The sequence below is a fragment of the Plecotus auritus genome (assembly GCF_963455305.1).
Source record: "Plecotus auritus genome assembly, chromosome: 6".
NCBI lineage: Eukaryota > Metazoa > Chordata > Mammalia > Chiroptera > Vespertilionidae > Plecotus > Plecotus auritus.
The window spans coordinates 72,742,240-72,764,841 of record NC_137773.1 but is presented as its reverse complement, the minus strand read 5'-3'; the positions used below and the strand labels follow the sequence as shown (position 1 = coordinate 72,764,841).

Sequence of the window (22,602 nt, the reverse complement as noted above, 5' to 3'; positions counted from 1 at the left end):
TCCTTTTCAGTCGCCAGATGTCCTCCATCTCTGTGGCTTCTGCATTCCAGCCCCTTCCTCTGAGAGGAGCTCATTTGGAACAGCAGGCTCCCGCTGTTCAGTGCATCTGAAAAGGGGAACAGACAGGTGATGGCGGTTCAGGGAGTGCGGGACACACATCAGAAAGGGAACGCGGAGACTTTGATGATGGGACAGATGGGCACGGGCACTCTGAAATTCTCTGCACTGTTTTTTATAGGACCACTTCCATTTTTACAAGTAGAAAAGGGGCCTTTGGGGAAGATTTCTGCCCAAGTTTATATTTTTATAACCCACATGTTCAGTAGAATATTAAATGCTATAGCCTGATCAGCTTTTCACAGCCCCTTTGCCTTCCTACCATGATGGCGATAATATTTATTTAACTTGGAGTCTTAGGTCTGCCTGGCTATAACAACGAAGGGAAAAATGTGTGGAAACAAGTAGTAGGGGAAAACATCCTATTATTCACTGGGAATGAAATGTTTTGCCAACTGTATTATTTTGATATTTCAAAACTTTCAGCACAAAAGTGCTTAATGCTAAAAATGAAGGAAAAATGAACTTTCCCACCAGTATGATTCAGAAAGAGTTTCAGGATCCTAGATTCCTTGATTCACAATCTCAATATCCACAACTCCTGCCCTGACAGAGTACAGAATGCCTGTGGTTCTCTTGGTAGAATTTTTACTGATAAAATTTCATGGAACTATTTTTCAATGGATAGTATTGGCACAGTACGAGATAGGATCCAGCTGCAGATTATAATGAGAACAAGCATACAGTTTCTTATCAAACCCTGGCCGTGTCCCATTGATCTAGAGGAAAAGACTGTGACTAGGGCAGCCAGTGCTGTCTGTCAGAGAAAGAAGCCTCCGCGTGACAGGAAGTCTAAAAAGAGTCTCACAGTGAGGAAGGAGGGACCTTGAGGTGTGTTGACAGGTCCTGGTGTCAGCTGAGAGGATTCTCTGAGGAACTAAAGGATTCTTTTGTGTTTGTCCGAGAGACGGAAGGAAACAAGCAAGAAATAACGCTCTATCCCAGAGGCAGCAAATGTATAATTGATGACAGCAAAAATAATAGAGCCAAGTATTTTGGGCTCTATTTTAGACGGATTGAGGAAAAAATAATCAGAAATTGCAAACAGAAAGTGTAAATAAAATATTTCAGAAGAGATGGCGAATAAAAGAAAGCATATATGACAGCTTTATTTTGTCTTCTAAAACACACACAAATAAAGGGCTTAAGGAGACACAGCAAGTCATCTCTGCGTATATTTTTAAGTTTAGGAATTGATAACCACATACCTGTAAGCCCGTCTCCTAAATTAGAAAAGAACCTGTGATCTTTGATCAGGGATTAAACGATAATACTTGGAAACATACAAATTGTATAGAGTTGGATTTACAGAAAGGTAGTCGGCTTAACCAGCATGATCAATTTGAGTCAGTGACATTGAACCCACAGGGTGAAGCAATGGACATAATTTGCTTGGACTGCAAGCAAACAGCAGAGAAAGCTTGTATGGTTTTGCTAGTAAAATACTTAATTGGCTGTTCGATTGTTATAGCAATTAACATAAAGCAGTGAATGGTTACCCACCCAGACCAGGATGATGGGCAGATGCTTCCCAGAGCCACTGGGGACCCAATTTGGGCTATACCAGGGGAGATTAGAAACAAAAATGTATCAACTACACAGTACGCAAGAGAGGCCAGAAAAAATAAAGGAAATGGAAAACGAATACTAATGAAGATTGCAAGTGCCCATTTAAATCGAAGCCAGAACACCACAGCCCAAACCAGGAAGATTGGCATTGGGAAGTCAGTGGAACTTCTTCACATAGCAAACTTCTATTCCTCCCATTCCACACGGACACTGTCGCCAGAAATTGAGCCAGGGTCCACCAGCCACAAGGGCCAGAGGCCCATCCACGGCCGCGTCTGTGAGCCACACTGCCTCCCAGGGACTCCGTTCAAAGGGAGCAGGGGGTACTTTCCAACAACCACACTACCATTTTTCTCTAATCTTTCCATTATTTTTATTCATTCATTTATTTTTAATATCGTGATTAAAAATTTACATAAATATGCCTGCCTTCCATTTCAAATTCAGTGGCATTAAGTACTTCCACAATGTTGTATAACCATCGCCACAATCCATTTCTAGAACTCTTTCATCATCTTAAACAGTTTCATCTTAAACTGAAAGTCTGCACCCATTAAACACTAACTCCCCGTCCCCTCTTCCCAGCCCCCGTCAACCACCTTCTACTTTCTGTCTCTATGAGCTTGACTGGTCTGTGGATACGTGAAATTGGGTGATATTATCCTTTTCTGTGTGGCTTATTTTACTTAGCATAGTATTTCAAGGTTCATCCATGTTGTGTACTATGTGTCAGAATTTCATTCCTTTTTTTAAAAATATATTTTATTGATTTTTTACAGAGAGGAAGGGAGAGGGATAGAGAGTTAGAAACATCGATGAGAGAGAAACATCGATCAGCTGCCTCCTGCACACCCCCTAGTAGGTATGTGCCCGCAACTAAGGTACATGCCCTTGACTGGAATCAAACCTGGGACCCTTGAGTCTGCAGGCCGACGCTCTATCCACTGAGCCAAACCAGTTAGAGCTTCATTCCTTTTTAAGGAGCTTTATACATTTTAAAAAGTAGTTTTGCTATATAATGAGGCCTTTCCTTTTTGTCATTCAGCATGCTTATTAAGAATTACGTTCTGTGCTAAGTAGTGTGAGACAAGTGAATTACCATCATCTCACCCCTCAAGCAGCTTACAGTCTAGTAGAATAAATGTGATAGGGATGTAGATGGCAATAATACCATGTAGACTGGGCCAAGTGCCATAAAAAACATACACGAGGCCTCTGGAATCTGGTCAAGCATGAAATTACTTCCAGTCGTGGGGCTTGAGGTTTCACAGGGGAGAATTGGAGAGCCTGATTGGGTCTGGACAGGCAGAGAGGTCCTCAAAGGGAGTTCCCAGTGAGTTAACGCCTATTTAACTCACTACAACCCATGAGCCAAGGTATGGAGTGGGGGAGGTAAACGTCATATTTAGGGGACATGTTTAGGTTTAGACAAATGTTTGGTACGTTCATGCAAATAATAGTAACTACAGCTATCAAGAGGAGGCCGGGTCATTGAGGGCCTGAGGATTAACCTTGCAGGCAGTGAGAAGATGGGAATGATTTTTGAGCTGCAAATGGAGTTGACAGTTAAGGAAATGAATGTGTTCAGTGTAGAATAGAATGGGGACCAGAAGAGATTTGAGGCAGGGAGGACAGGTAGGTTATTTGACCAGGTGGAAGGTAATGAGTTCGTCCACAGATGATGGTGGCCATGACCATAAAGAGGAATGGATGGGGTGCAGATTTTGAGGGTGGATCAGCAGGTCCCACGGAGGTCATGGGAGAGAAGTCTTTGACTCCTGAGGTTCAGACCTTCCCAAAAGCCCTATCCCACTGAAGACAAGCATGATCCAAGTGAGGCTCAGGGTGCAGCAGCAGACGGGAAGGGCCGCCACAGCCGTGCCTCACATCTGTTTGTTGGTCTGCAAACTTTCTACTTGGCAAACCCTCTCTGTGCCTGAGATGGCTGGCCAGTTGTGCCCAGGATTTGGCTTTAAGAGTTCGTATTAGAAATCTGTATGCAAACTACCTCATAAGGCTCCAGGCCAGAATTGGAGCTGGACGATGTCTAAGGAGAGTCTGTGCCTGCTGCACCTGGGAGTCTTCATGCAATCAAGGCTGTGTCACAGTTTCCATTATGCACATGGTGTCTCCTTCCACCCCCCAGAGGCTTAGAACTTAGCAGCGAAAATGTGCTTCCCCTGGGAACGGAGCAGGAAGATTATGTTCTTAGCCCAGCAGCAGTTCTAGTTAAAAAAAAAAAAAAAAATGTTGACAAAATTGGTTTAGTGCATTTTGTAAAATGCAAATATTCATCTAATTCACTTCAGGTTTTTTGAGAACTATTTTTGTTTCATTTTCCCTTGAAGGCAGAATTGGTGGGGAGCACATTTCATCAAACATCTACTCTGAATGGGATCTGAGTCACTTGTGCACTTTTTTCCCCCCAGAATTATAAAGCTTTGCTTAAATTTTAACTTTCCTCAAATGGCAATTGTTTACATTGCTTTTTACATGGAATTTTAGTGTGTTGGCAACAGACGTGAGAAATCTCATTTGGATCCCTGCCTTCAGATAAGTCCAAGAAGACGGTATTGGTCTTGCTTTTATAGATGTAAAGGTTTAGAAAGAATTCAAAAACCTTAAACTACACCATTCTAAAGTTTGTCAAGTCTCATTATCAGGCAGTTTTCCTTTAGGTTGTGCTCAGTCTGTTTCTTGCGTAGCGGTGGCCAGCTACTGACTGGCCCATTCTTCATCTCCTTGGAGCGCCAGGCCCCTGCCTGCTTTGGCCGAATGATCATGCATGCTGGTGTGTGAACTCTGTGAGCATCACACATGTGATCTCACTACTTACGTGAGATCACATGTGTGATGCTGTTTAACTCACTACAGTCCTACTCTACAGACAAGGACACTGAGACCAAGACACCCGAGAGAATTGGCCCAACGTTAATCTGCTCCAAATGACCTTTATGGCTGTGTCAGATTCCAGGCCAGGGCTCTCCCCAGTGCCATGCCTCTGCCCTCATCCCATGTTTGATTGAACCCTAAGCCTTGTTGTCTATAAATATTCATGTTTGAATTGAACCTTTTTTAAGGAACAATAAGCCAGCCTCCTTGCTGTGCGTTTGCTTCCGTCTTGGAGGATAATTTGCTCTGTTGCCCAAAGTAGCTCTGGAATTGTTTGGGCAGCCACTAGACCTTTGCTGAGATGCCTTTTTAATAGAGCCACAGCCTGGGACTCTCCCTGTGGTCCTTCTTAATGAGAATAGATGCTGTTTCTTATGGGTAGGAGACTGGTGAAACTAGCAATCCTCTGAAAGGGCTAGGCTCTGATGGGTTTTATGAGTTTGGGAGCAGTGTATAGAATTTGTTCTGCCGGTCATGTTTTAAGCCATAACATGATTTACTTACAGTCAAGAGTGGGTCCTATAATCTACTGTTCTGTAACAAATTACCCCCAAAACTTAGTGGCTTAAAGCAATAAACATTTATTACCTCACAGTTTCTATGGGTTGGGAAGTTGGGAGCAGCTTATCTGGGTGGTTCTAGCTTAGGATATTTCTCGAGATCACACCCCAGATGTCAGCCTGAGCTACAGCCCTCTGACGGCTTGACTGGGCTGGGACTGCCTTTCACGGTGGCCCACTCACATCACTATTGGCGAGCTAGTTTTGGTTTTGGGGAGGAGACCTCAGGTACCCACCATGTGGTCCTCTCCAAGGGGATGGTGGATTTTATCACAACATGGCAGCTTGCTTTTTCCCAGAGCACATGGTCCAAGAAAGAGTGAAATAGAAGCCACATGCCTTTTATGACCTAGCCTCCAAAGTCACACACGGTCATTTCACAGTGTATTATTGCTCACACCGTGTATCACCATCATGGTTGGAGGAGGCTACATTAGATGTGACTACCAGGGGCAAGGCTCCCCGTGGCTGGCTTGGAGGCTGACTACCACGCACCACCATTTTCCCCCTTTGGTTGGGAAAAGCAGGAGAGGTGTGAAGGGGAGCATTAATGCTGGAAAAAATAAAAAGGGATAAAAGGATATAGAGCATAGCCCTGGTTGGTGTTGCTCAGTGGTTAAAGCGCCGGCCCACGGACCAAAGGGTTGCGGGTTCGATTCTTGGTCAAGGTCATGTACCGGGGTTGCAGGTTCCCCAGCCCTAGTAGGGGCACGTGCGGGAGGCAACCAATCGATATGTCTCTCTGACTTCGATGTTTCCCTCTCCCCCCTCATCCCTTCCTTCCACTCTCTCTAGAAATCAATGGAAAAAATATCCTCGGGTGAGGATTAAAAAAAAAAAGATACAGAGCATAACCCCCCGCCCCCGCCCCTACTTCCTGGTTTCCGTGGCTGCTAACCATCGTTTTGCAGAAGTAGATCAAGGAGCATGGAAATGGGGTAGAAAACATTAACTCAACAGGCTTCTGGGTTTCTAAGGGATAATGACTCCTTTTCCTGCTGATGGGAGCTGGGAGCCAGTAGAGAAGCAGACACAGTTACTGCACTAATAGAGAACCGAATGTCAGCCTCGTTCCTCATAGTGTTGGACTGAACTTGTGGCCACAGTCTTCCCCTCCCTGTTGAGACCTTAGGACAACCTGCCCGGGGGAGAATTTGAGTGTGTCAAGCAGGTGAGCTTCCTTAGATTTGCTGCCTCGCCCCTGTCAAGCCCCAATGTCAGGGACACAGAGAGGCCGCCTTGGAGACCCAGGTCCAGAAGACTGGCCCGAGCCTGGCCACTCCGAGCTTACAGCATGACGGAGAGGCCGGGCACAGCCCCTGGGCCTGAGGCAGGCAGAGCAGAGAGCGCTGGCGCCTCCAGTGTCCCCAGTCAAATAAATCCACTCCTTTCTTCTTGGGAAAAGAGAAGGACACGCCATTTCCTCCAGGGAAATGGAATACGATTTTTCTTCTGTGCTATGAACGTTTGAGGGTGACAAGATGGCTCTCTGTCAAGGGCGTTCCTATAAACCAGTCCGGGTCATCCATAGTGGGCCATTCAGCATATCCAGACCGTCAATACCAAGTCTCTGCTTCACAGAGCACAGCTGTATTTTGAGTGGTTTTACAGACGTCATCAACAAAATCCATGCCGCTTCCCCTCCTGCTTGTGCACACCATTCTTGCCACTGCTTGGAAGGGCCTTCCCTAAAATCTCTCTCTCTTTTCTAGGCACAGGGTGGTGGTGTCCTATCCTCCTCAGAGCGAGGCCGAACTTGAACTTAAGGAGGGAGACATTGTGTTTGTTCATAAAAAACGAGAGGACGGCTGGTTCAAAGGCACGTTGCAACGCAATGGGAAAACTGGCCTTTTCCCAGGAAGCTTTGTGGAGAACATCTGAGGAGACTCACCTCGGGAAGGCTTAAAATCCTGTCACTCCGCAAGAAAGATAGCACAGCGCAATGTCACGGGAAGAGCACATCGGTGGACCTCTAGGTGGCTGGGAGACGAGTGGAGGACAGGCGTGTGACCCCAGGGCCCCAACACATGTAGACCAGCAAGCAGCGTGACGAGAGCGTGGTTGTGGGTTTTGTCACTCTGGATTCGGATGAAGAAGGTGTGCCTTGTACTGTCTGATTGACTACACAGAGAAACTTTTTTTTTTTTTTTAAAGATATATAGCTAAAATGGACAATTGTTTACAAGGCTTAACTAATTTATTTGCTGTTTTAAACTTGAATTTTTCTCGTTATGGATCAATTCTTTGGGTTATGATTTTAAGGAATTATTAATTTATGAAATGATAGCTAAGGAGAAGCTGGATTCTCTCCTGTTGAGAGCAAGAGATTCTTTGATTCTTTTTAACAGAGAATGAACTCCCCCTTTCCCAAACCGATACTTTTCGCCTTTTTTTTTTTTTTTTTTTTGCTTTTTGAAGACAGAAATGCCATTCTCTGATTTGGTTTTTCTCTTTGGGAAACCAAAACGTGCAACTGAATCAGTACCAATAAGGGCCTGGGGTTGGGAGACAGAAACTTGAGGAAAGAGATGTTAACAATTGCTTGTCTTTCTGGTTTGGTCAGGAATCGCCTTAAGACCTAGTCCTCGATTTAATTTTATGGGTTTTTTAATTTTCCTAGAGTGAAATCAATGGAGCGGTAAGGAAGAGTAAAGCACAACCCTTGAACAACAACACAAATGTTTTCAGAAATCTATTTAGTTTTATAAGAGAAGCAGCTTGATTTCATTGGTTGGCAATTGGGAAATGTGAAGTTGGACTCCTGTCCCAGAGTGGCTGTGAAATGTCATGTGCCCGTTTTACCTTGAGTGGTCTGCATGCCCAGGACACAGTGAAGCGTTTGTGAGTGGTGGTCCGTGATGCACTCGTGCGGAAGTCAGTGGCTGTGAGAAACACTGTGAAACGTTTACATACACCCTTCGTGAGTCCTTTCCCATGTGTGCATGTGGCTGGGTTGGTTCCCACAGTAATCTCTGCTGTGCATGGTCTGTATATTTCATTGCAACTTCCTGTCGAGGTGAGTTTGTGCTCGGAATTGACCGATGCAGGAGCTGGAAAATAAACAGCACTCTTTTTTCTACCCCAGAGCCACTACTGACCCATGTCTCTGAGTGCACTTCCTCTCTCCCTGGCCAAGGTATCCATCAGCCATGACACAAGTCATAAGTGAAAATGGTCCTTTATCCGTGCTCCCAGCTGCGGAGGGATGTCAGGGGTGAGCCAGCAGGCCGCTGCTGTCACTGTTCTCTCGCAGCCCTGGGAGGCTTGGCACGAGGGAGGGTGCCCACACCTTACAATTGTGGCGGGATCCAGCTGAGCCTGTCTTTTTATATCCGTTCTTTGATGTCATCGGCCTCTTCTTCCCATTTCATTCCCGTGCCACGCAGTCGTGGGTCTGAGTCGTCCTAAAAAAAAAAAAAACAAAAGGAGGGAAGACAGCCTGGGAGTGAATGAAATCATTGCCACAGTTTCCTCATGAGCAAACAAACACAAAAACCTTTTTATTTCTTACTTTTAAGAATTACAACTGGGAAATAGAAACATGAACAGAAAAGTCTTCTTGCAGCAGCAGGAGGTTTCATGGTCTTAAAAAGATGTATGATGTGGTTGAAATGAAATCATTCCTAAATTAACCATTTTTTTATAAGACACTGTACATTACGTTCCTGTGTGTTGAATTTTTTTAAAAAAATACTTGGATATTCATGTAATATATAAAGGTTTGGTGAGATGAACTTTAGTTAGGAAAAAAAGCTGCTATCAGCTTTCATCTGTGTAAGTTGACACCAATGTGTCATAATATTCTTTATTTTGGGAAATTAGTGTATTTTATAAAAATTTTAAAAAGTAAAAAGACTACTACAGGTTAAGATAATTTTTTACCTGTCTTTTCTCCATATTTTAAGCTATGTGATTGAAGTACCTCTGTTAATAGTTTCCTGATATGAAGTTGGTTAAAATTTCATCTGTTAATAGATCACTTAGATAATATAATGTATGGGTTTTTCTATTGGTTTTGGGGGAGACAATAGATGGAGATTTTGTAACAAAGGCTTGTTACACATTGATAGGGTGATGATTAAATTGCCATTTATCATGTTAATAATTAGAAGACTGGAGAAAAGGTTCAAGATTAAAATTTGATGTTCATCCTTTACATGCCCCTTGTGTCAGTCCTTAAAATTCTTTTCTTTTTTCTTTTTATCTGGGACATATTGTACTTAGTTTCTACTTCATAAAAATTCTTTGCATGCACCTCAAACAGAAAATGCCTACAATAATCGTTTTGGTGGTTTTACTACATTTCACCTCTCCAACTAACAAAAGTTCTTTGGTTAGTTCCCCCAAGAAGTTTAAAGTCTTCTTAGAGCTTGTGGAGTTTCACCAAGTGTAACCCTTCTGCTCCCACCCCCTTGCTCTGGTGACTGCATAGTCTGGACCATGCTCGAAGTCTTGTCTTAGCCATAGAAAGAGCACCAGACCTGCAAGCAACTGTGTGGTAACCCGTGGGCCTCAGCAAGGCCTGGGAACATAACCTGTGATTTTAATCTTTCATGGAAGGCCAACAAGTTGTAATGTTAGAAGGACCATGTATGTCATTAAAATATTTATATTTTCCTCTTTTAACTTTTAGTTTCTATCAAATTACTTATCAGAATGAAAAATCAGGAATTCTAGGTTGTATCATAGCTTTGCCAAAAAAACTCTCCTTGTAACCGCTTGGACAAGTCAATTATTATTTAGTTTCTTCAGGTTGCTGCTCTGAGTACCTCCCTGGGTAAAGAGGAGCTAAGGAGACAATGTCACTGTTTTGAAGCGTGCTATTTCAATATGTGGCCTTACTTCCATCTCTGGTTTCAGATATTTCATCTCACTCCCTTGGAGTATAATGCCTTTACTGGGTCTAATTGGATTTAGAAGGAACAAAGGAAGGTGATGTTTCCAACTGCTATGCATTTAGTTTTCTGTTCATAATGATAATAGGACGTTTTTCATGTCTCTGTAAGTTCAGGTGAATATTTCAATCCAGAACACTAATCATTAGAATTCAAGCTTAGAACATGTTTTTCATACACTAAGTTGTACAGCTCATTATGTGTATCCATGTGAAGTTTTTAGAAATATGTTTTCAACCAGTTAAACGATGTCCTTACCAAGGTAGCATCCTATTGAAATGACTCCTTTCTAGGAAAAAGAATTTGCCAACGACCACAATAATTCAGAGGATATTTACAGAAGAGATTAGCCAGTGTGCAAGCTTAGCAAGGTCTCACCGCTCACTCCCTCCTGTGAGCTCCTGGCTGGAGTGGCTGTGCTGGGGCGCTTTGCTTGTTCCTGGCAGTAAATCACCTGGGACAGGACAGCTCTTCGAGTGGAAATCAACCATTGTGAACCGTGACAGTTTAAAATACTCTCCCTCTGGTTTACAAATGAACGTTTCTCTTGTGTTTCCTATTAATAACTTTCTGACGTGGCTCTTCCCATTTAAAAGCACCACCTTGATTTCACTCAGTGCACATTCCTATTGTTCTGCAACGACCCAGATCCCCAGGAACCAGGTTGAAGGGACCTGCAGCGAGTGGCATTAATCTTTGAGCCGTCATCCAATACTATTATTGTTGGGTCGGACCACTTTTAGCCTTAATACCACACCCCCTCACTATAGCTGTTGTAGGCAAGAGGGGCAACCATAACAAAAAAAACCTAAGACTTCCTTCACAGAGCAGAAAGTGTGTGAGCAAGTAAGATGTAACATTCTGAGTCCTTGTGGCACTGTGGCTAGAGGCTTTCTCCAGCCCTTTCTGCAGATTCTCAAGCTTGGCTTTCCAGAAATCCAGTTATTTTTTGAAAGTGGAGTCTCTGAGAGAGACTGTTAAAGATCATTAGATCACAAAACCTAATTGATAAGGCTAACGGTCTAATAGCAGTTGTAGATTTATCTTTGATTGCTATTTCAATGTTTGGACACTGCATATATATGTTATGAGAGCATAGAGTATAGGGAAATAAACTTCATCAGTGTCTGTTGTCTAGAGCAGTGCTGTCCAGTAGAACTTCTGCTCTGGAAAGCAGTGGAAATGTTTTAGATCTGTGCTCTCCGTTCTGGTAGTCACTAGCCACATGTGCCTCTCAACCCTTGAAAGGCTGCTGTGACTGAGGAACTGAACCTCTCATTTGATTTCATTTTAATTGAAATTTATAAATATCCATATGCGTATAAATGGCTACCGTATGAGACAGTGCAGTTTTGGAGAATAAAAACCTATTGTTAAATGAGCATCCAGAAAAGGGAGAAAGGAAAATGTTACACTCTATCCGGCCTCTGCTTTGGAGGCACCAACTTACAAGTTAAAGCACACAGAACCTGATTGTGTTAGAAACCCTCCCAAGATCATGTGAAAACATCTTAATTTTGAGCAGTAGAGATTATTTAATTTTTTAAAAATATATTTTCATTGATTTCAGGGAGGAAGGGAGAAGGAGAGAGAGAAACATCAATGATGAGAGAGAATCATTGATTGGCTGCATCCTGCACACCCCTTAAGACAGGGGTGGGCAAACTTTTTGACTCGAGGGCCACAATGGGTTCTTAAACTGGACCGGAGGGCCGGAACAAAAGCATGGATGGAGTGTTTGTGTGAACTAATATAAATTCAAAGTAAAGGAGCGGAGTGGAGAGCAAGAGAACCGGATAGAACAGCCGGATCCAGCCCGCGGGCCGTAGTTTGCCCAAGGCTGCCTTAAGAGGATTGAGCCCACAACCCACACATGTGCCCTTGACCGGAATCAAACCTAGGACCCTTCAGTCCTCAGGCTGACGATCTATCCATTGAGCCAAACCAGCGAGGGCTATTTCTTTCATTTTGATAGTTCCTTCCTTCCTCTGCTCTACACCCGCGGCCCCCCCCCCCCCAAAAAAAAAAGGTGAAGCTAAAGATTAGATTTAAGAAGAAAATGGGGGATTCTGCCTGAGCCTTGTGGTGTGGCTAGTGGCCCAGTGCCTTCTGTGCAAGCAGAGACCCTGTAAGTCCTCAAAGGCCAGGTCTCGTCTTGGTCTTGATTGTAACTTTCACCGTGATCTTGGATTCACCAAGGATCACCGGAATAAACACACGACTCCCAAAGCTGTTCAGATGATGGGATGATGTGTCTACTGTGAACTTAATGAGCGTTATCTCCTCAGATGGAGGTTGGGGTTTATAGAGGGGAGGGGGAAAGGAATGCTCACCCAGTAATTAAACATGAAATGCCACCTCTAAAACAAAGGCCATGCTTCTTATTCCCCAGCCCCTGAGCAAGGTCAGTTCAAGTGAAGGCCAGCGCCTTATCTTTCCAATCACATCCATTTCATTTCTTTGGCTGGCGAAAATTGAAAGCTTAATGGAATTACCTTTTCCCTTTTTTTAAGCACTCAAGGGTGCTACAAGACATAAAGCAAAAACGTCCCTTTGAGTAAAACCAATTTCCTTATAAATTATATCACAAAGGCACACTCAGTAAACTCCCTAAAGGCAGAAACAAAGTCAAGACTGATGCTTGGCTGCCAGCTCACCCTTTCATACACGCTAATTCAATCATCACCTGTGTCTCCATTGTAAACTCCCCCCCCCCCCCCGCCCCGCTTTTTCTGGTTTTCCTTTTAACTGAGGTTTAAGAAGTTCTGTAAAGAAATGATGCTGATTAAGAATCCTGATTTTTTTCTGAGGGGGGTGTGGATTTTGTGGGTGAAAGTCCTTTTCATATTTTAGAAGATACCAGATAACAGCACCACCGAATCCTGCGGGTCTTTTGTGTGACACGGGTGGCTTTAAACGACTCCTTATCCAGTGAGACCACCTTGGTTGTGCAGATCCTCTGTGTACAGTAAAAGAAGATGGGCATAGCCCGGCCAGCGTGGCTCAGTGGTTGAGCATCAACCTACGAACCAGGAGGTCACGGTTCGATTCCTGGTCAGGGCACATGCCCGGGGTGTGGGCACAATCTCCAGGAGGGGGAGTGCACGGGGCAGCCGATCAATGATTCTCTCTGATCAGTGATGTTTTTATCTCTCCCTCTCTCTGCCTCTCTGAAATCAACAAAAACATCAAAAACAACAACAACAAACACGTAAAAAAGGTTTGAAACATGGCAGACAACGTGGGCCAGCAACCAACTACCAACACTGTAGAAGAGCCCCTGGATCTTATCAGGCTCAGCCTGGATGAGCGAATTTATGTGAAAATGAGAAATGACAGCTTTGAGGTAGATTACATGCTTATGATCAACATTTAAATATGATATTGGGAGATGTGGAAGAAACTGACTACTATAGAAATTGACGAAGAAACATATGAAGAGATATATAAATCAACAAAACGGAATATTCCAATGCTTTTTGTCTGGGGAGATGATGTTGTCCTAGTTGCCCCTCCATTGAGAGTTGGTTGAAACAAAGAATGTATCCTGTGTGGAAATTAGGAGACTTTATATGATTGCGTCTTTAAAGGTAGAAGATATTCAAAAGAGAAACCTGCGTAAATTTTGATATTAAGAAATGACCAAGGATTCTTCTGCTCCTAAAATGAGTTTATTTGCACATAACTCACAAATTCTTAAGTGCCTGAAGCCAATTCCAGCATGTCAGCAGGGCTGAATCATCTGGAGATGGCTGAGGGCATTTCCCCAAACCTGAAAAGGATGATTGCTTGCTGCCAGACAGCTCAGGGCATCTTAATCTACATGTTATTGCCTCCTACTGGTCAAACACCTGAACAGTCGAAGGCAGTTTCTCCAAAACCTGATAATCTGACAATGGATTGTGTATACAAAACCTTACCCTTTGATGTGTATATCTCCACCTTGCCTTAGGACAAATTGTGTAAATAAATAGCAAAGGGTCCTGAGACAAGGAGAACTTGGTTTCTTTAGCCAAGCTCCTCTGGCCCCCCAAATGCCTTTCAAAATTATGTTTCATCTCTGGACTCTTATTTAATTTACGCACAGCGCCTTCTCCAGGTTCCTGAACCCTTCTAGATGCTGGACCAAGACCACTGGCACTTAAACTAAATGGCATTTTTATTTTTCTCCAACCCTTCCAATAAATGTGATCACCAAAACAAACACACACACACATACACGTAAAATAGATGGACATAGAGAATAACTTGAGACATAGTGCTTAAAAGTAGCTCGTATATTATGTAGACCCCACGACTCTCAAGCAGCCAAGCCCACGCACCTGCTAGGACACAAGTCTGAGGTAAGGAGTGAGGACCAGTTCCTCCATTCCTTCTGGAAGGGAGAGCTGGGCCCTCGCAGACAGGAGGGACTGTGGAAAGCCGCCTGCGCCCTGCCCTCTCTTCCTCTGGCCACCATGGCACTGGGGCCATCTCCATATATAGCGCACATGGCTCGTTCTGGGGTAGCAATTGTGGATTCCTGTGATGTGGTAATGGTTGCAGAAATCAAAGCGGGGCTTGAATTTCTACTCTTTAAGTTGAAATGTTCTTTCCTGTGATTTATTTACCCACCAAGACAGATGTGTGGCACTGGCAGATTATCAAGTCAGCAGCCCCTATAATAAAACCGAAGCGAGTGAAGCTTTCAAGAAGAAAGAAGGTCACAAAAGAAATACTGCACAAAAGCAAAGTTGTAATAATCTCCCCTCCATCTGCCTTCACCGTGGCTGAGGCATGGAGAAAGCAGACCTAGAACTTGCAGAATCAGACGTTAGCCTTGGATTCTGAGTTCAACTGTTCCTCATCCTGGAGAAGGCCTTTATTCTTGCCTTAAGAAAAACTATGTTTTGGATTATTTCTTTCTTACCTCACTGCTTCTCTGTCTCTGTGTCTGTCTCCATCTCTGCTGGCCCCTACCCTTCTCCACCCCCTGCCCCTGCCCCACTCTTTTCAGTGTAGGTGTTGGGTAATGGAGGTTGGCGTCTAGTGGAATAGTCCATGAACGAGTGTCCTCAGCTAGAAATGGTCTACCAATACTCCCTTCAATCCATCTGAAGAGCCATTGAGATTTTGTTTGTTTGTTTGTGCCTTTTCTCTAGTTTTGTTGTATCAAGTTGTTATCAGGGTCTGGGATATAAAAAAAGATAACACAGCTGAATCAGAGGGGAAAATGACTTAAATGATTCCATTTTCAATTCAGATTCTGAAGGAGCTGAATATATTTCTTAGTTGTCTGAAATGAATACACACATGCCCTACTATATTTCAAACTTACCATGTATTTACTGAGTGGGTTCTCACAAACCACCGTGTTTTTAGCTAGCACCGTGATAGGTATTATGAAAGATACAGAAGCAATGCTTTTTTATCCAGTTTTTTTATTTGGAGATAAGTTTCAAGAATGTATACACTAAAAATGGTGAAAATAAAAATGGGTAAAATGTAGGGTCATAGAGCACAGGAGACTTTCAAAAGGAGGGATAATTCAGAAAAAATAAAAGCCATTGTCTTGTCCTCGAGGAGTCTACAGTCTGTTTGGGAAGAAAATACAAACTGAAAATATAAGAAAGATTAGAGGACAATACATCATGATAGTAACTTCAAGGTAGGGATCACAAATACAGTATGAGCTCAGAGGAGAGGGAGAGGCAGGACTAAGTTTTACCAGTAGATAGAAAGGTGATAGGACCGGGACAATGAATGGAGAAACTTTGAGAAGGTATCAGGAAGTGAAGGACTTTCTGGGGACAGGACGTCGAGCACAATAGCTCCACAGCAGATGGGCCAGAGATGGAAAACCCATGACTCAGGCAGAAATGTGGGGGTTTTTGTTGTTTTTGTGTGTGTGTGTGTGTGTGTGTGTGTGTGTGTGTGTTTTGGTTTGTTTGTTTGTTTTTTAGTTTAGGCCCGGTATTAAGAAATGTGTATTTTTTATTTATTTATTTATTTTGCAGAAATGTGTACTACTATTTATTTATTTATTTATTTATTTATTTATTTATTTATTTTTGTAGTTAGTTTAGGCCAGGTACTGAGAAGTCATGAAAGCCGAGCAGAAGTATTATGTACCTTGATGCTGTAGAGGTTTCCTGATACAGAAGTGACCTGCAACAGCCTGTAAGATGAGGAGTAGGGGAGCAGGGAGCTAGGGACAGCATGAAGAGGTGGGGGCCTATACCATGGGGGAGAGGGGAGGGCAGAGAGGGAATGATGAGCGAAGTAAAGCAAGGAGAGACATTTTTGGAAAAAAAGTTAATTGATGGCTGAATGAATATAGAAAATGGAGTGATGAAACCAGAATCACACCTGCCATCTCCATCAAACTGAGCGTGGCAACGGCGGAGCCTTTGAGGGGGGTACAGACACTGGATGGAGAGTATTTCCAGGTAAAAATGGTAAATTTTATTTTGGAAATACTGAGTTTGAAATGATTGCAGGAGTTTAAACTGTAAATGCCTATAGGCAGCTGAAAATACAGACTTTAAATTCAAGAAGGTTGGCAGTGAGAAAAAAAAAATCTCAACTGGGTGATTCTGAACTCCTTCAAGGAAAAGGGGACCAAAGGCTGCTGCTGGGGAAGGTCATGGGCAGGCGCCTGCGTGGAGGGGACATCACACAGCACTTCCTTCTGGCAAGGGCAGGAGGGCAGGAGGGGGGCGTCAGGATAAGTCCCACATCCAGGAACAGGAGAGCTGCTCCCGGAATGGTCAACAGGACCCATCACAGCAGACAGAGGAACTGAGGAAGTTTGTATTTCCCAATTTCCTCGCACATCACTGACAATCCCAACTGAATCCCCAAATGGGATGTTGCATTTGACATTCTGAGAAATTCTGCTCAGAACGCTTTGGAACCGAACCAAGAAGTGCTTGGCAGCTGTCCTGACCCTTTTCCCTCCTCTGTTTTAAAAAATAAATAAATAAAAGAAAGGAAAAAGGGGGGATAGGGAGAAGGGAGGGAGAAAAGGAGGAAGGAAGCTATACCTCTTGTGGAAAAGAATGTAAAGATTGTGTAGACCCAATCAAAGTGGAAATAAAGGTTCTGTGCTCTTGTAATGTGATTGTGAATGACATGTAAATCCTGCTGGCAGATCATATGGGGACTAACATATAAAAAGATGTCTTTAAAAATCATATAAAAATCTAATTGAACACAGCACAGTATTTGCTATGTAAACATGACAATGTTTTCCCGTGCACTGATTTTTCTTCTGCAAAATAAGAACACATCATTTATGCGAACAGTCACATATCCCCCAGGCCTCCTGGGCTATTCCTACAACTGTGTGCAGAGGACCTACATCCCTGGTTCACATGAGGAGCAAGTTCGGCAAGTGCTCGGTGCTGCGGACACTTACAAGCATTTCCACTTGGTGTTTGGATTCCCATCTTGGCTGGTTGTTGGCTTTATGCGATTTTCCCCATCTCTAATCGTTTTCTCTGCTTCTTAGATTACATCGCTCACTCTGGGCCCGTGGCCACGGGGAGGGAGGGAACACACACTGTTGTTGGCTCTGCAGGGCTCCTGATGTCTGTTAACTCTGCTGGTGATTTTTGAAGATCAAGAACACAGGGTGACTTGGAACAATGTTCCCTTCCTGACAGGACAAGATGAGAAGTGCCCAGGATTGTCTGTGTTTCTTCCTTGCAGGAAGAAAACATCCTGGGAGGCGGTCCTCAAAGATAGCGTGTCCAGACGGTGCATCCCTGTGTCTCAGATTGCCACGCGTGCTCCCCTTGCTAACGCTGGGGGACCAAAGCTGCCACTTGGAGCTGGCCAGGCACCGGCTGGGAGGTGTCACCTGAAGTGACTCCAGATTCTCCCCAGCAGCCCGTGTTTGTAGCGACTCCTCCTGTTCCTTCTGCCCTGGGCTGACAGCGCCATGGGCAGGTGCCTGCATGGAGGAGACATCACACAGCACTTCCTTCTGGCAAGGGCAGGAGTGGGGTGGAGCGGGGGGGGGGGGGGGGGGGGCATCAGGATAAGTCACACATCCAAGAACCAGGAGAGCTGCTCCAGGAATGGTCAATAGGACCCATCACAGCAGACAGAGGAACTGAGGAACACACAACCGTGCAATAGAAAGGGACGTCCGGTGTCACAAGGGTCTGTTCTACCCAGTAGACTAGGTGGCGTGGAGGGTTGGACTGTAAAGCACAGTTTTGTTGCAAACTCAAGTCCTCTGAGGCCCAGCTCTGCTCCTCCTCCTCCACTGCTGGCAGGTAACTGCCAGGTGTCAGTGCAGAGCACTGCTGAGGGGGGCTGCGGTGCTGTGATTTATAATGAGAAATATATGATTGGTTTTCATCCCCATTTCTATCAGAGAGCTCCTAAAACCCTTGAAATTTCTTAAGTGATGAGAGCAACAAAGGTGTCTCTTATTATGTTAATGAGGTGACTTTGGGAGGCTGTTAAGGATGGGGCTGGCTGCCAGTGGAGCCAACCCTGTGATTAGAGAGCTGGAACTTTAAGTCCCAGCCCCTGAACTTCAGGAGGGGAGGGGCTAGAGGTGGACTCAATCACGGTGGCCAATGATGTAATCAATCATACCTATGTAATGAGGCCTCCATAAAAGCCCCAAGGGACAGAGTTTGTAGAGCTTTTGGGTTGGCCAACGCGTGAAGATTTGGGGAGAGTGGCGCACCTGGGGATGGTCTGGAAGCTCCAGGTCCTTTCCCCAGACCTTACTCTTTGAATACCTTCCATCCGGCTGTTCCTGCGTTAGATCATTTGATAAGAAACCAGTAATCTAGTAAGTAAAATGTGGCTGGGTTCTGTGAGCCACTCTTGCAAATAAATCAAACCCAAGGAGGAGGTTGTTGGGACCTCCGATTTGTAGCCCGTTGGTCACAAGCACCGGTACTAACCTGGGCTTGCACTGGCTGGTGTGTGAAGCAGGGAGGAGGGGACCAGGACGGGACCCTTTACCTGTGGAATCTGACACTGTCTCCCTGTAGATAGCGTCAGAATTGAATTGAATTCTTGGACACCCTGCTGGTCCCTGAGAACTGCTTGGTGTTGTGTGGGGAGCACCTCCCTCCCCACACAACACCAGTACACACATTGGAATTGGGTCCTGAGACCTAGATTAGAGGCCCACCTGGAAACGCTCTTTTGTAATTACTCCTTCAGAATGTGAGTTCAATGGTCTCTAAGTGTGTGTGCTGCATCTCAGTATTCTTTGAAAGGAGCCAGTTATTCTGGTATCTCAGGTTGGTCTCCTCTGCACTGTTCAGTCTTTTCAAACAAGTAGACTTTTGTCTGTTGTTATTTTGCTTATCCTTCAAGACGGGAGTCGATGTGTATCTGATAACGGGAATTGAGATATGTTCTTTTATTTCTTATTTTATTTTTGTTAATCCTCACCTGAGGATATTTTTCCATTTGTGGTTTTGTTTTTTCAGGGAGAGTGGAAGAGAGAGGAAAAGTCAGAGAGAAACATCGATGTGAGAGAAACACATCGATTGGTTGCCTCCTGCATGAGCCCCGACCAGGGCCTGGGCCAGGGAGGAGCCTGCAACTGAGGTATATGCCCTTGACGGGAATTGAACCCAGGACCCTTTAATCTTCAGGCTGACGCTCTATCCACTGAGCCAAATCAGCTAGGGCTGTTCTCTTAGAATGGTGTGGATTCTGCTGCAAACCTTTGGGAGATGGGAAATGTTTATATTTGCTGTAGTTTTCTTTGACATCTTACAGATAAGGATTGTGGTACCAAAGGCCGTATCTTCCAGGCCTAACGATTTTGGGGAGGAATAACATGACCCATTTCATCCCCAGAGAGCAAACGTTCAAGAGCACCTCCCCTTCCCCTCCCACACCCCAGTCAACTTCCCATGATGACAGGAAACCCAGAGGTCAGTCTTGCTGAAATGCTCCAACTCTTCTTCGTATCTGTCTGAGTTTCCTAGTAGTTTGGTGTGGAGGTAGGTCCAGATGGGCTGAATCCCATGTCAATGAGTGAGTAGGGTGGAGAAGAACCGCTGACTGAACAGGGACTTGCTATGTCCAGAGCCCAGAGCTGGACAAAGCCCTGAACCCACCTAGTGGCCTAGGGCAGTGGTCGGCAAACTGCGGCTCGCGAGCCACATGAGGCTCGCAAGCCGCGGTTTGCCACTCTGTTGACTAATGAGTTTGCTGACCACTGCCTTAGGGAAAAAACTTAAAAAACATTTTAATAATGTACTAATGTCTTTAACCTGAAGTCAAAACTTACAGCAGTGGTCGGCAAACTCATTAGTCAACAGAGCCAAATATTAACAGTACAACGATTGAAATTTCTTTTGAGAGCCAAATTTTTTAAACTTAAACTTCTTCTAATGCCACTTCTTCAAAATAGACTCGCCCAGGCTGTGGTATTTTGTGGAAGAGCCACACTCAAGGGGCCAAAGAGCCGCATGTGGCTCACGAGCCGCAGTTTGCCAACCACGGGCCTAGGGTATTCAGGAGAGAGGCAGTACTTTCTGCAGACATTGATCTCAGTTTGTACTCCATCTCTTCCGGTCTTCCTGGCCAGGAGGTTAAAGATGTTGCACATTCCCTTCACCTCAGGGAAGGAGGCTCCCAGCCACACTGGCTCAGGGACTTTCAGTCAATCTCCTTTGATTCCTTGTCCGCTCTGAGTGCAGGCCGGGAGAGTTGGGTGGTGAGCACCAGCAGCTAAGGAGTTGGGACTGGTTGGGTCTTCTCAGTAGAAGGGGGTGGAGTAGGGATTGAAGTTGTCCCTAAATTTTGTGTGTCTGTAGAGCAAAGCCCTCTGTAGGACCTCACTCCCTAATAGACCCAAGCCCAGAGTGTTGTATGCCTTAGTGACCAACTCTTTCATCAGAAGCACATTTGCCCAAGGGGCGTAAACCCACCCAGGGGAGCGGCCACCGCTTTGTGCAGTTGCAGGGAGCACCATCTCATGTCTTGTGTTGGGGTGACACCTCAGCAGCACCCCCAGAGACTGGGTTGGAATGATTTCAACTCACCACTCTGCGGACAAGACTGCCCCCAGCCTCCTGCACTGCAGGGGTCTCTTTATTGAGGGCTGGGGTAGATTTCCTTTCAAACCCTCAAAGCACAAAGTGTCTTGTGAATTTGTCCCTTTCTCCAGGCAGTGTGGATTTGGACCCATGCTTATTCTCCTCTCAGGGTATTCTCTTTGATTCTTACCAAATTGGGAAATGTCTCAATGCGAATTCCTGGCAGGCTCCACCTTAAAAAGATGCCCACCATACAGATGTCTCACAGCCATTGAAGTTACCCAGGGCGGTGCCCTTGCTCTAACTACACAACTGCCTGTATTGGAGCCAGAGTAGAGAGGGCGCTGACTAGCTCATCACCCCATCTGTGCAAAATGTAAGCCCCAAACACTACATACAGATGTCCCTGGCATGCGATCCAGCATCTGGTAACTTCTAAGAGGCCTCACTGGATCCAATTGTCCCTGTTCCAACTGCCCAGTGGCCTCATCGCCAGCCTCACCACACCCTTACCCAAACCAGCAAGGTTGGTCAGTTCCCACTGGGAGTGGCTGCCCTTCTCTCAGACAGGACCTTCCCCTCTGATACAATGGGTCATGGTCTGGTTGATCCTCCTTTTTCTCTGGTCTTGACCACAATCCATGTCAAAGAAACTCCTCTGTTTTTGGCATGGGGATAGCACTGTCCCCTAGCTACTGTGAGTCGAATAGAGGTTTAACCACATTGTTTTCTTGAGGTCATTTCAAGGAGAATTTAGAAGAGCAAGGGGCATTCTGGACATGTATTGCTAGTTCTTCTGGAGGGCTTTATGGAAACTACTTCTGCACAGGAAGCATCACAGGTCTGCCAAGGAGCGCTGGTCCCTTCCTAGTCTCTTGTCTCGAATTCCTTACAATGACCTAACCACCCACATCTCTGAATCTCCACCCCTGGAACTCCAGGCACAGTTTAATGAGTTCATTCTCAGAAAGCCCATATGAGCAGGTTCTGCAGGCTTGAATTGAAGAGTAGGCAGAATTAAAGAAAGTGTGCCCTCCAGGAAGCAGCAATCTCAGAGAACCTGGTTTGACTAAATAGAAAAATGAAACATTCAGTTAAAGCAATTGAGTGAGAACTGACTGTGCACGTTTTAAAACTATAAAAGAAAAATGTCTTCTACCATAGGGTGATTGGGTATCACCTCTGAGGACTCATGAAAAGTAAGAGGGTGTCAGTGGGAGGTCAGGAGATGGGTAGGGGATGGTGTGCTTCTGTCTCCCCTCGGCTTTCTCCCACCTTCTCTTCCTCCCTCTTCCTCCCCCCAGCCTCTGCCGATTATTCTCTCAACTTGCTTTTTTTTTTTTTTTCCTTCCCTCTGTGCACTTTGTTCTTTAGGAATTAAATAGAAGTCTGGCAATTTTTGAATTCAAATTGCTAGTTTGCAGCTTCAACAAATTTCATAGGAATTATGGAGAATATAAAAAATTCAGAGGAATATGGAGTATTTAATCATATTACCCTGGATAGAATCGTTCTCCTTGAAAACAAGCTCTCTCCTCTGTTTTCTCACCTGCCTCATTC

General features: G+C 44.7%; 1 protein-coding gene and 1 pseudogene across 3 annotated transcripts in view; both read left to right on the top strand.

Moving 5' to 3' along the window:
• Window positions 1-9,293, top strand: part of SH3RF1 (SH3 domain containing ring finger 1) — a 180,789-nt gene extending 171,496 nt beyond the window's left edge. For both annotated transcript variants that reach the window (XM_080677041.1, XM_080677042.1), the window contains one exon: window positions 6,851-9,293. In XM_080677041.1, coding sequence (XP_080533167.1) covers window positions 6,851-7,019 — 169 coding nt within the window. In that variant the 3' untranslated portion in view covers window positions 7,020-9,293. The remainder of the gene's footprint in view (window positions 1-6,850) is intronic.
• A 3,969-nt stretch (window positions 9,294-13,262) lies between these two features.
• Window positions 13,263-13,565, top strand: LOC308251914 (U6 snRNA-associated Sm-like protein LSm3; annotated as a pseudogene). The gene has a single exon. The product of its transcript is annotated as a U6 snRNA-associated Sm-like protein LSm3 (transcript).
• Window positions 13,566-22,602: the final 9,037 nt, after the last annotated feature.